This window comes from Salmo salar, chromosome 04, assembly GCF_965601325.2.
Source record: "Salmo salar chromosome 04, fSalSal1, whole genome shotgun sequence".
NCBI lineage: Eukaryota > Metazoa > Chordata > Actinopteri > Salmoniformes > Salmonidae > Salmo > Salmo salar.
The window spans coordinates 73,066,368-73,080,547 of record NC_138294.1 but is presented as its reverse complement, the minus strand read 5'-3'; the positions used below and the strand labels follow the sequence as shown (position 1 = coordinate 73,080,547).

The window sequence follows — 14,180 nt, the reverse complement described above, 5'->3', positions numbered from 1 at the left end:
TTATATTCTATTCACTAAGGCTTCATTTTCTGTTGCAAAACCATTTGATACTAATGAATATCACCCTGGTCCTGCAGAGTTGCAGGGGTTTGCTCCAGCCAACACAGCACCAAAATACCTGATAGAGCTTATAAACTCAAGGTATCAATAAACTGAATGAAGTAGACTTGTGTTGGGCTGGAGCGAAACCATCCACGTCCACTAGCTCTCCAATGATCACCATGGTCAGTGACCATTGCTTTACAATATAAAAAACATCAGTTTTGTAAGGGTTTATGTGCAGTTGAAGTCGGAAGTTTACATACACTTACGTCATTAAAACTCGTTTTTCAACCACCCCACAAATTTCTTGTTAACAAACTATAGCTTTGGCAAGTTGGTTAGGACATCTACTTAGTGCATGACACAAGTAATTTTTCCAACAATTGTTTACAGATTATTTCACTTATAATTCACTGTATCACAATTCCAGTGGGTCAGAAGTTTACATACACTAAGTTGACTGTGCCTTTAAACAGCTTGGAAAATTACAGAAAATCATGTCATGGCTTTAGAACCTTCTGATAGGCTAATTAAAATCATTTGAGTCAATTGGAGGTGTACCTGTGGATGTATTTCAAGGCCTACCTTCAAACTCAGTGCCTCTTTGCTTGACATCATGGGGAAATCAAAAGAAATCAGCCAAGACCTCAGAAAAAAAATTGTAGACCTCCACAAGTCTGGTTCATCCTTGGGAGCAATTTCCAAACGCCTGAAGGTACCACGTTCAATAGTACGCAAGTATAAACACCATGGGACCACGCAGCTGTCATACCGCTCAGGAAGGAGACGTGTTCTGTCTCCTAGAGATGAACGCACTTTGGTGTGAAAAGTGCAAATCAATTCCAGAACAACAGCAAAGGACATTGTGAAGATGCTGGAGGAAACAGGTACAAACGTATCTATATCCACAGTAAAACGAGTCCTATATCGACATAACCTGAAAGGCTGCTCAGCAAGGAAGAAGCCACTGCTCCAAAACTGTCATAAAAAAGCCAGACTTTGGTTTGCAACTGCACATGAGGATAAAGATCGTACTTTCTGGAGAAATGTCCCTGGTCTGATGAAACAAAAATAGAACTGTTTGGCCATAATGACCATCGTTTTATTTGGAGGAAAAAGGGGGACGCTTGCAAGCCGAAGAACACCATCCCAACCGTGAAGCACGTGGGTGGCAGAATCATGTTGTGGGGGTGCTTTGCTGCAAGAGGGACTGGTGCACTTCAAAAAATAGATGGCATCATGAGGTATGAAAATTATGTGGATATATTGAGGGCAACATCTCAAGACATCAGTCAGGAAGTTAAAGCTTGGTTGCAAATGGGTCTTCCAAATTAACAATGACCCCAAGCATACTTCCAAAGTTGTGGCAAAATGGCTTAAGGACAACAAAGTCAAGGTATTGGAGTGGCCATCACAAAGCCCTGACCTCAATCTCATAAAACATTTGTGGGCAGAACTGAAAAAGCGTGTGCAAGCAAGGAGGCCTACAAACCTGACTCAGTTACACCAGCTCTGTCAGGAGGAATGGGACAAAATTCACCCAACTTATTGTGGGAAGCTTGTGGAAGGCTACCTTAAACGTTTTCCCCAAGTAAAACAATTTAAAGGCAATGCTACCAAATACTAATTGAGTGTATGTAACTTCTGACCCACTGGGAATGTGATGAAAGAAATAAAAGCTGAAATAAATAATTCTCTCTACTATTATTCTGACATTTCACATTCTTAAAATAAAGTGGTGATCCTAACTGACCTATAACAGGGAATTTTTACTAGGATTAAATGTCAGGAATTGTGAAAAACTGAGTTTAAATGTATTTGACTAAGGTGTATGTAAACTTCCCACTTCAACTGTAGTATACATGTATCAGTTTACCCACTTTTTTATTTGTGTGAATAGGGTTTATTTTGTGAATACGTTTTTTTTGCATTAGGTACCCACATCTTTTACCACTACATATTGTCTGACCTAAATGACAAAGTTATCAATACTCTGTTATTCCATTTGGCTGACATCTCCATCATTGAGAAGTTAGGGTAGTCATTGGACTCAAAAGATGAAACTGATGTGACTAAGTGGTTGTGTTCCCTTATGCCCCAAAGAGAAAGAAATGCATTACTTTAAGGGATCATGAATTGGTCATTTTGGTCTTATGTGGTTTAGGGTTTTGAGTTTGTAAGTATACTTCAGAGAGAAGAGTTGGGAACGGTCTTGGGTGGCCAGGGTCATGTTCATCAGGGCACAAAATGGGAAACATTTTAAAACACTTTGCAACAGATTTTGTTTTTCTTCAGCTATTCTTCACCTTGTGTCTGTTTGCTTCACTTTGGCAGCTAATGAAAACGACCCACATTGGGATATAATAAGGAACGCTGTGTGTCTCTATGTTCACCTTCCCCAAGGTCTGCTGGGTGCTGCTGTCCATCCCTCCCTCTCTTGCTCCATCCCTCCCCCACCACATCTGCTCCTTTTAGAGATTACCGGCAACATGTCTGTCTGTCTGAAACTATCCGTGCTGACGACCAGCAGATTACAACCGCACTGCACCCTCCGAAAGAGATTAACCAATCAGGACGCAGACAGAGACAGAGAGGGCAGGGATTAACCAATCAGACCACAGAGAGGGAGGGCAGAGGGATTAACGTGGCGCGGAGTGGGATTAACCCAGCGAGTTGAGTGGGTATGTCGTGTGCGTATTCAGTGCGCTATGGAAATCTCTCTAGTTTCCCTTTTACGTCTAAATACTATACTGTGTAATGCTTGTGTTCAAATGAACACTTCATCAGTTGAGGAAAATGGCAAATGCACTCCTATGTTATTCATTCCCAACATTGTTAGATACATTGAAGTTTGCTGCTCTCTGAAAAATAAAGTTATTCTATTCTATAAATGAATAGGGTATGTATTCATTTTTAGAGTCCCCATTTGTCCAAACTTAAAGTACCAAATTGTTAACCTGTCACCACATTAGAAATCTAGTTATCTCCAGACACTGTCAAATATGTTATGGAATCTGTCTTTTGCCGAGTCTAGACTCCAACACACACTCATAATGAAGACGTCTTATGTGCAACGATAGGAGCATTGCTGCAGAGTAACTCAGTGAACTCAGTGCCCATCTCTGTTATGACATACACACACATCACATACACATCACGTACACATGTTGTACTCACAAACACTCACATACAAGTATACACACTCACACACATTTTCACTTGAAGTCAAATTACATGGCATGTAACCAGGTCAACTAGGGATTACTGGGTTGTCAGAAGAGGAGGGTGAGGTGGAGTAGTGGGTGTGTGGAGGGAGGCAAAAGGGGGGTAAGAGACTGGTAGGGATGGGGGAGAAGAGATGTGCTGGAGGGGAGGGGTTGCACATAGGAAGAAGGTACTGTACCCCGAGGGACAATAGACAATACTTTATGTCACAGATGATAGCTTTGATTGTTTTTTTGACATTGAGACATTAGTGTAAGGAAAGAAAGGGGAAGTAATTACATTGTCCTCCATGATAGCAGAGTTTGAATTCAGCTGTAATATGTTTTAACCATGGCCTGAGTGTTTCAAATCAGTTTCTAGTCAAGTCTTTTCCATATAGCATTATCATCAAGGGCATTGACCTTCCTTAATTTTATAGAGTATATGGTATACTTTGCCTGTTCAGAGAGAAGAGAAGTGATTGAGACCATTGGTGCAGAAGATTGAGAGACATGTTAGAATAGTAGAATACTCAAGGTGCAATTTTGAAACTTGGTTGTGCATCAGCAGTTTTCCTCTTGTTATGTCAATCGCTGACTGAGGGAAAGTGAGAAGGGAGAGGCAGAGGTGGGGAGAGAGAGACAGAGGGAGAGAGAATAAAGAGTTACAGAAATGGGAAAAAGACAGAAAGATGGTGACAGAAAGAAGGATGGGGAGATAGAGAGAAGGAAAGAGAGACAGAGGGGTAATCCTGACTAATTCACTTAGGACATTGCTGAAGGGAGGGTAAGAGGATTGAGCCACTCCAGAATCAGATGAGCAAAAATAACCGACAGCAAGATGCACTGGAGAGCCATGTGGGCCAAGGTGGAAACACGACAGAAACTGTTAAGAAACACAATAGAAACCATAGCTAACTAACAACATGGTGACTGTTATCCTCAGAAGTCAACTGGTCACTTGTTTAGTTCTGGGTCAGTCATGTCCTTGAACTGAACTAATTTCGATTCCGAATACCAATACATGATGTACAGTACGTTTGAATGCAAAAAAACTGATCACTTCCTATGAATTGTGAAACCAAAATGTTACTCAAACTTGTAATCACAATTTTTGTTGGGCATAAATGTAGATTCAAAGTTAGCTCTAATATTTCAACACAACAAAACATATCAATTTTTTTCTCCATCAAAATATAATAGCATTGATGCTAGCCTAACACTATAGTAACACTTTAGCTCCAAAAGCCTAAAAGTAACCAAATGAAAATCTAAATTGTAACATAGAATAACAATGACTAAACTCAAATTAACACTGACGGTCTTTCAGAACAAAAAAAGAAAGAGACTAAGAGAGTATCAAAGCTCTGTAAATTTGATCTATTGTTGTGTTTCTTGAAAACAAAACTCAAGCCATCAACAGCAGAAAACACACCAGAGGAATGATTGAGTTTAGCGTGGTTGTACCAGTAGAATTCTCTTGAGGATGTCTTTCCATCACAGACCAATCAATGCATCTGAACCATGGCGTGAGTTTAAATCAGTTTCTAGCGGCGAGTCTTTCCCATACAGTAGTATGAACCTCAGGGGCATCCTTCCCTTCTACTGTATGAGAAAGTAAATGGACCTGATATCCTGCAATCACAGTCAGGAGGTATCAATAATGTCCCCTGGTCTCTCTTCTCCTCTCTACCCTGAATAGAAAACACATTCTACAGAGGTTGTAAAAACCAAGCTTACAAACGAGAAATGGAGAGAAAAAAAGAAGTGTTCAGTCAGAATAATTTGATCGTATTTGATTGTACTGTATATCTGGCGAGAGCCTCATTCATTCACAACTCTTCACTCTTCTTCTTCCTCTTCTTCTTCTTCTTCTTCTTCTTCTCACTCTCTCTACAGCACCTGGAACTTCCAGGAATTCTGGTCTTTGTGGTCCAGGCAGTCCATGGTGCTGAAGCCCAGCTTCCAGGCCTGCTGGTCTTTGTAGTCCAGGCAATCGACAGAGGTGAAGCCCAGCGAGGCGGCCGTGCCGTAGCCCTGGGAGGAGAGCGAGGCGGGTGACTGGCTCAGCGAACCCCCCATTGAGGGCACGGTGATGGGGCTGAGGGCACCGCTAGCCGACAGCTGCGAATGCATGGGCGACAGGTAGGCGCCGCAGTCCAGGCCCGTGAAGTAGGAGGAGGTGCCGGCATAGCCCTGGGCATAGCCCTGGGCGTAGGCCTGCGGCTGGCCGTAGCTCATCGGGTAGGCAGAGGGCCGCTGCATGCAGGGCGCCGAAGAGGCCAGAGGGTCAGGGAGTGGTGAGATGGCTGGGCTCCAGATGGAGACGGCTGCGTTGCCAGGGTTGTTGCTGCTGTGCGGCAGGGATGGGCCCGATGGGGCTGGGGAGGGGCTGTAGGAACCAGGGGGGTTGTTGGCTGAGGGGTCTGGGCCGGCGCTGGGCTGGTCCTGGGCGGGCGACGCCTTCTTTTTGGGCGGGCGGGGCTTGGACTGGCCGCTGCTCTGCTGCTGCTGTTGGCGACACTTGGCGCGGCGGTTTTTGAACCACACCTGCAGAGACAGAGACACACAACACAGCTACTTAGCATAGAGACAGACAATATGTGGAAAAACTGTTATGGTGATAGTAAGTTGTTTGGTGGGAAGATGGCCCTATGTTACTACATCATTGTTGATATATCTGTCACTATGCCAATGTGCACCTATACTCTGTGATATAATGCAACTGTCAAAACCAGTTTATGTACCAGATAGAACTGTGAGCCAAACTGTCATGGGTAGGGGATGTATCTGTCCAGAGCATTCAGTACATGTCCTTCTACAGTCCTTACCACAATACTGGTGAATTGTACTCTTCTATCTGAGAGCACTCTCTTACCTATGAAGGTGGACGTCCTATTTGTTTTAGCACAACAACAATATTGTAACACTGTTTCGATTGTGTAGGTATTTCTTCCACTGTCCATGTTGTTATAACTTGGAGCCCTGATTGATAACATACATAGATGTAAATTGCACTAACTGCATAACCTGCATAGGCCTACTCTCAGTGTACTTCTAAATCCATTACATTGTCATATAGACACCTGTTGGTGAGACGAGAAGATGAGACTAGAACCACTTATAGATAGAGCCATGTCTGACTAAATATTTGATATCTATTCACATTACACCGTACCTGTACGCGTGACTCGGGGAGGTTGATCTTGAGGGCCACCTCCTCCCTCATGAAGATGTCGGGGTAGCGGGTCTTGGAGAACAAGGCCTCCAGGATATCCAGCTGAGTGCGTGTGAAGGTGGTGCGCTCGCGACGCTGCTTCCGTGGGGTGGCTGAGAAATCCAGAGACACAGAGACTGTGTGATAATAATGGTATGATGGAATGGCATTAATGGACAGCATCACTCCTCAGTGCTCAAAGTGATTGACATTCACATTGCATTTCATTAGGCCTACAGTTCATTGGTAAAGGGTTTGGATATGTGTTGATAACAGTGGTATTGATTTCATGACCCCTCATGACACCTCTCTATAAGACAATAAGTAATTGTGCAATGTCATATAGTTTATATGATCATTATGGTATTTTGAGATATTCATAGTCATAAAATAGTCATAGCAGGTATTAGCCTAGTAATAGAAAAAAGGCCAAAGAAAAAAGAAAGAAAACTATAGGAAAATTCAGGTCTATGTGAAAACGAATCCTTTCCTGATTTAAAGACTGTGCTCATATATGGGAAGATGTGTGTTAGGCTAAATGATGATTGTCTGTCTGCAAGTTGAACAGGTGTTACAACTGGTGATGATGGTAATGGCAGATGCAAAAATACACATTTTGACAGAGAAATGCATAGTGGACTGTAAAGGACCAGGCTACTCTCACATTTAGCCAATTTGGACTAGGATTAGCTAAACGGTCATCATTGTCTATAGATATGGTTTTCGTTTAATTCTCTATTCTTTTCAATGCTTACAATTATTTTCATATTTTCTTTTTGATTAGGAATTGCTGTTATCTGACACTAGACTACCCTTTGTTGAATAGGTTATTGTCATGGAACCAGTCACAGAATAATCTGTTATTATTGATATTGTTGATATTATTCTTGTTGTTGCAGTTATTGTTATTAGTAAGCTATGTTATGTTGTAATACATTATTAACGGGATTGAAAAAGTCATGGTGCATGGACTTTAAGCATGCACTGCCCATTGTTTTACGCATGAGCCGCGTTCATCTTTGGCCAATGTAGGCTAAAAATACAAAATAAAAAACCATTGGTAATGAGAAAAAAAGTGGTAAATTACAATAAAAAAGTGGTAGTATTGCTATACTCACATGGGTATCCAGCCGTGGTGTGTAGCAGGTCCATCCCAGGCATGTTTAACCCATTCATGGCGTAATGGGGTTGCTTAATGTAGGACATCATCCTCGCGCCTTCTCGCTCACTTGGTCGTCTCTCTGAATTGACACACACGACCGGACGTTCTTGGGAGACTTTGCTATTTCCCACCAGTCCCTTTTGGTCGGTAAGTTTAGGTCTCGCTTCAAGTCAACCTCACCAAGTGCGTAAAAGTGACAAGGATGTCTTGATATCGGAAAGTTCTTTGTCTTTCTTTCTTTTTACTATTACTCTTTCTCACTTTACTGACTTGTCGAAAACACAAAACATTTCTAGTGCGCTCCTCGTGACAATTGCGCGCTGCAGTTTATGTCCAGGTAGATCGCGCGGACCCAGGAGCGCCAGGAGCAGGTTAAGAGGTGCGTGCTGCGGTTGAGCCGGGGTGATGCCGCTACACTGATTTATTTTACAGACACTGTGAGCTAATTAGAGGGACGACGTGGACTCATAGAAACCCCTCCTTCCTCTCTCTCTCCCCCCTCTCTCTTTCGCTTCCTATCTCTTTCCCTCCTCCCTCTATCTCTCTCGTCTCTGCCCATCCCATCACACATGTTCCTTTTATTCCGAGAGACATTTAGAAACAATTTGCAGTTACGTCTACTTTTTCAATTGACCATGTAGAGGCATCAAATTTTTACAGCATTTATCACATTTTCATCAAACAATATAAACATTATATGTATAGGCTACATTTAAGTTAATCGTTGAAGGGTTGGTTAAAGAAAACATATTTTTCTTACCCAACCTGTAAATCTTTTTCAAACTATTCATTTTCAGTGCTGTAGCAAAGAATAATATTTAGCCGTGTATTTTTTTAAATGCTGACGATTTATCAACAATCGATAAACATTCGTTCTTTAACATTTGAAATCAAGGCATAAGATTATACATTATAGTCTCAGACATACATTATACTGTATATATAAAAGTATGTGGACACCCCTTCAAATTAGTGGATTCGGCTATTTCAGACACACCCGTTGCTGACAGGTGTATAAAATTGAGCGCACAGCCATGCAATCTCAATAGACAAACATTGGCAGTAGAATGGCCTGACTGAAGAGCTCAGTGACTTTCAACGTGGCCACCTTTCCAACAAGTCAGTTCATCAAATTTCTGCCCTACTAGAGCTGCCGATCAACTGTAAGTGTTATTGTTGTGAAGTGGAAAAGTCTATGAGCAACAATGGTGCAGCAGCAAAGTGGTAGGCCACACAAGCTCACAGAATGGAACGGAAAAATCGTATGTCCTCGGTTGCAACACTCACTACCGAGTTCAAACTGCCTCTGGAAGCAATGTCAGCACAATAACTGTTCATCGTGAGCTTCATGAAATGGGTTTCCATGGCCGAGCAGCCACACACGAGCATTAGATCACCATGCGCAATGCCAAGCGTCGGCTAAAGGGGTGTAAAGCTCACCGCCATTGGATTCTGGAGCAGTGGAAACGCATTCTCTGGAGTGATGAATCACGCAATACCGTCTGGCAGTCCGACGGACGAATCTAGGTTTGGCAGATCTCAGGAGAATGCTACCTGCCCCAATGCATAGTGCCAACTGTAACGTTTAGTGGAGGAGGAATAATGGTCTGGGGCTGTTTTTCCTGGTTCGGGCTAGGCCCCTTAGTTCCAGTGAAGGGAAGTCTTAACACTACATCATACAATGACATTCTAGATGTTTCTGTGCTTCCAACTTTGTGGCAACAGTTTGGGGAAGGCCGTTCCTGTTTCAGCATGACAATTCCCCCGTGCACAAAGCGAGTTCCATACAGAAATGGTTTGTCGAGATTGGTGTGGAAGAACTTGACTGGCCTGCACAAAACCCTGACCTCAACCCCGACGAACACTTTTGGGGTGAATTGGAATGCAGACTGCGAGCCAGGCCTAATCGGCCAACATCAGTGCCCGACCTCACTAATGCTTTTGTGGCTGAATGGAAACAAGTCCCGCAGGAATTTTCCAACATCTAGTGGAAAGCCTTCCCAGAAGAGTGCAGGCTGTTATAGCAGCAAAGGGGAGACCAACTCCATATTGATGCCCATGATTTTGGAATGAGATGTTCGACAAACAGGTGTCCACATACTTTTGTTCATGTAGTATATTTGGCCTATAGGCCTATAATATTGAAATAAAAATGACTGAATTGAGTCCATGTTTAATATATTGCATGAATCAAAAATAACATTCCCATTCAATTCTAAGACAGGGAAATTCAGGAAGAGGGGGACATCATAAGAACTGTGACAGCTTAATCCTGACATGTTTATTATTTCTTGGTCTGACAAGAGAAAATCAAAACCATTATTACTAAGCCCTTGCAGAGAAACCACATGATCAAAATCGCCTCACTTTATTGGTGTGACATCATAAAGAGGGGCAGAGTAAGCTTAAAACAGGAAGCTCGCCCGTGAAGCACACAGTAACATCAGTGACAGCTTTTTTTCCATTATGATGTTAAGGTTATAAAACTGTCATAAATAATGCCCTGTGCCAAACTGTGATGTAAATGTGGATACTTATACTGGTGCATCAAAATACATAAAACAAGTTGCCAATATTATGTTTACATTTTGTAATTCTGTCATTTTTTTTGTTGCCCCGCTTTACTAACCATAGCTAGCTAACGTAGGACAGCATGGAGTAGCTAAATTGGGACAGACTTATAGGCTTTTCCAATGGAGGAAAGAGATCCAGTTTACATTTGGGACCCGTGGCTCTGGTTCTTGTAGTACTATAACCTGTTCATTTTTTCTTGTAGTACTGTCAGTGCTTGATTTTGGCAGGAACTCACCAGCACTGAGTACCGGCACCTCAAATGTTCTACTGCTTGAACTCCTGTTCCTCTTCATAGGTCAAAAGTATTGTGGAGCTCCTGCACTTAAATATAAACAGTACCTGCACCCAAAATGAGTACCAGAACCTATTTCAGTCAAAGTCAAGCATTGACTACTGTTATTTGTACTGTTATTAGAGTGAATTCAGAAAAAGTGGGACACTTTTTGCATTTCTGTCTTCTGTAACCTTGTCAGACATCTTTCCAACATGTTTGCCCAACACATGATACATTTCTGAAATCCTCAGATGTTTCCTAATCACATAAATCGACTTGAATTGTCAATCATTGGTGTACAATTAGGGCTATAATAATGGCCCAGTTTATCTAACCTGCTGTCCCAGTCTACCAAATGCGAACGGAAAATATGGTTTTAAATCAGTGTACACAAATGGGTGTGTCATGACTCCTGCCAATATGATATAAACATTAATTTTTTTGTGTGATTAGGAAACATCTTGAAGATTTCAGAAATGTATGTGCCGGGCTAATATGTTGGATAAATGTCGAAAGCGGTTTCAGAAGACAGAAATCCATCCTAAAATTTGACCTTTCAATTTCTAATTAAAATTTGAAACTCAATGAGAAATGAATTCAAGTTGACACACATATTTCTATTACTTTGGCCTCCAATTACAACGTTGATGTAAAAACTATACTCAGAACCAAGATTTTATTGATCAGTTCTTTTGACTTTCGATTTTTTGTTATGGCCAAAATTGTTAAATTATTTCATATTCATTTAGTTTGTTCTGTGACAAATACATATTTTTGCGAGGTTTTCAAGGAAGATATATATTTTTTGTAGAGTTATGTGGGCCTCCCTAAACTGCATTCTTTTGGGAATATTGTTGACAATGAACATTTTTACAATAATTTGTCCAATTAAACAAATTAAGCCACAACCAAACATGTACCTTCATGTGACACAAGGTTTAATGTAAATATAAATAATATAAAAATGTTCTGAGTCCCTGATTTAAAAAGGAAGATGATTGTGGCACAATCTGCAATATTTTATTCTGTTTAATTGTAATATCAATTATATACCCATTCTCGAAGAATATAACTCATGCTTTATGAGCATATTACAACTTGTCACCCAAATATCCAAAGTATATTTTTTGGTTTATAGCCTGGCTGAAACTCAGGATTGTGGCTTCAACTTTGATTGTAAATTGCATCTCAAGGTTTTCAATCAGTTATTGAACAGGTGCATCAATCAATGAATTGCTATTCATAAAATCAATCCTTTCACATATTCATTGACCCATCATCAAAAGATTACAGTGAGCTGTAATAAACCAGTGTAAAAACAAACACCTACACACAGACACACACACACACACACACACACACACACACACACACACACACACACACACACACACACACACACACACACACACAGATTCACAAACACCCACAAAGCTCATTTGATTTAGCTATCATAATATGCTTTATCTGAAAAGTATGTGTGTGCGTGTGTGCGTGTGTGCGTGCGTGCGTGCGTGCGTGTGTGTGTGTGTGTGTGTCAGTGCCAATGGGTTTGTCAACAGTTGAAGCCAAGAGAATATTAACTACGTGGTTGTGGGATTTGTCTTTTTGGAGATCATGGTGGAAGAATATTTGGACAAAACAATCATTTTAAGGCAGGATATTTTGTTAAGAAAAAATGTGTTTTTGCAAAATTAAGATTTGCTAAAATCAAATAGTAAACCAGTTCCGTTTTAAACTTTGACATTTATCATTTATTGACACTCAGCATATATTCAGTGTCTATACTGTAGCCATACAGATGATAAAGACAGGCAGCCATGTTAGATTGTGGAACAGATAGTTCTGCAGCTTCAAGAGCAATTAGGGAATTGAGGACTGAACCCCTGTAATCCTCGGCCACATGCTGCTATGTGCCACACCCCCCATACACACACACACACACACACACACAAACACACACACACACACACACACACACACACACACACACACACACACACACACACACACACACACACACACACGCACGCACACACACACACACACGCACATGCCAAACTACACTACAGGAGAGCATTGGGATGAAATTGTTGAAGAATTGCATTAAATACAAAAGATGGTGCAGTTAGAGAGAGATGGAGACAGAAACAGATTGAGGACAGAGAGAATGAGGTGATAGAGAGAGGGAGATGGAAACAGATTGAGGACAGAGGGAATGAGGTGATAGAGAGAGGGAGATGGAAACAGATTGAGGACAGAGGAAATGAGGTGATAGAGAGAGGGAGATGGAAACAGATTGAGGACAGAGGGAATGAGGTGATAGAGAGAGGGAGATGGAAACAGATTGAGGACAGAGGGAATGAGGTGATAGAGAGAGGGAGATGGAAACAGATTGAGGACAGAGGGAATGAGGTGATAGAGAGAGGGAGGGGGACAGGTAGACAAAAGTGATGAAAGAGAATCAGGTAAAGCGATCGAGAAAGAGAACGAGAGAGGAGGGGAGGAAAAAAACTGGCTAACTCTGAGAGATGGAGAGTTGGAGGGAGGAAGAACAAGGCGACAAAGGGAAGAGGGGTAGGAAAGAGATGGGGTGAGGAGGGAGGGATGGAGAGAGGGAAGAAGGTGAAGGGGTAGAGATGGTGGAGGAGGGTGCGGGCCATGTCCCCACTGACACACTGCAGTGGTTAATCCAGATTACACTGTCTAAAACGGGTTTGCTAAACCAGTAATACAGAGACTGCTGTCAGCCCCAATCACTCACACACACACACACACACACACAAATCTCCTACGTGAAGACCTGGTGCTCAGCCACCAGCAGCTCAGCACAACAACCCCCCATTACCCTTGCACCCAGGAGATATACTGTACCAGCTGGCACCAACCCAGGAGCCCTACAGACTCTTCTAGAAACCCAGGAGCCCTACAACCCAGGAGCCCTACAGACTCTTCTAGAAGCAATGTCAGCACAATACTTGTTTGTCAGGAGCTTCATGAAATGGGTTTCCATGGCTAAGCAGCTGCACACAAGCCTGAGATCACCATGTGCAATGCCAAGTGTCGGCTGGCGTGGTGTAAAGCTTGCTGCCATTGGACTCTGGAGCAGTGGAAACGTTCTTTGGAGTGATGAATCACACTTCACCCTCTGGCAGTCCAACGCATGAACCTGGGTTTGACGGATACCAGGAGAACGCTACCTGCCCGAATGCATAGTGCCAACTGTAAACTTTGGTGGAGGAGGAATAATAGTCTGGGGCTGTTTTTCATGGTTTGGGCCAGTGTAACAGTTTTGCTTCCATCCCTCTCCTCGCCCCTACCTGGGCTCGAACCAGGGACCCTCTGCATACATCAACCACTGACACCCTTAAAGCATCATTACCTATCGCTCCACAAAAGCTGCATCCATTGCAGAGCAAGGGAAAAAAACTACTTCAAGGTCTCAGAGCGAGTGACGTCACCGATTGAAATGCTATTAGCGCGCACCCCGCTAACTAGCTAGCCATTTCAAATCAAATCAAAGTTTATTTGTCACGTGCGCCGAATACAACAGGTGTAGACCTTACAGTGAAATGCTTGCTTACAGGCTCTAACCAATAGTGCGAAAAAAAGGTATGTGTGTGTGTGTGTGTGTGTGTGTGTGTGTGTAGGTAAGTAAAGAAATAAAACATCAGTAAAAAGACATTTGAAAATAACAGTAGCAAGGCT

At 42.2% G+C, this 14,180-nt stretch overlaps 1 protein-coding gene across 2 annotated transcripts; it reads right to left on the bottom strand.

Annotated features, from left to right (window-relative positions):
- Nucleotides 1-3,452: 3,452 nt before the first annotated feature.
- Nucleotides 3,453-8,125, bottom strand: LOC106603704 (homeobox protein otx5). Of its 2 annotated transcripts, none has more exons than XM_014197704.3 (3): nucleotides 7,581-8,125; nucleotides 6,424-6,575; nucleotides 3,453-5,795 (listed from the first exon to the last, which is right to left on the bottom strand). In XM_014197704.3, the coding sequence occupies exons 1-3, from the start codon at nucleotides 7,669-7,671 to the stop codon at nucleotides 5,139-5,141; spliced, it is 900 nt and encodes a 299-aa protein (XP_014053179.1). In that variant the 5' UTR covers nucleotides 7,672-8,125; the 3' UTR covers nucleotides 3,453-5,138. The 2 variants fall into 2 exon arrangements, with proteins under 2 accessions (XP_014053179.1, XP_014053178.1); XM_014197703.3 differs by having other exon boundaries at nucleotides 6,424-6,599; nucleotides 7,581-8,124.
- Between the last annotated feature and the right edge of the window lie 6,055 nt (nucleotides 8,126-14,180).

What these genes read in the sequence shown, in the direction of transcription:
- LOC106603704 (XM_014197703.3), bottom strand. Translation starts at nt 7,671, where the DNA reads ATGATGTCCTACATTAAGCAACCCCATTACGCCATGAATGGGTTAAAC. An exon ending in CACCACGGCTGGATACCCAT is followed by an intron (nt 6,600 to 7,580) that starts GTGAGTATAGCA and finishes ATTATCACACAG; the next exon opens with TCTCTGTGTCTCTGGATTTC. An exon ending in TCCCCGAGTCACGCGTACAG is followed by an intron (nt 5,796 to 6,423) that starts GTACGGTGTAAT and finishes CTGTCTCTGCAG; the next exon opens with GTGTGGTTCAAAAACCGCCG.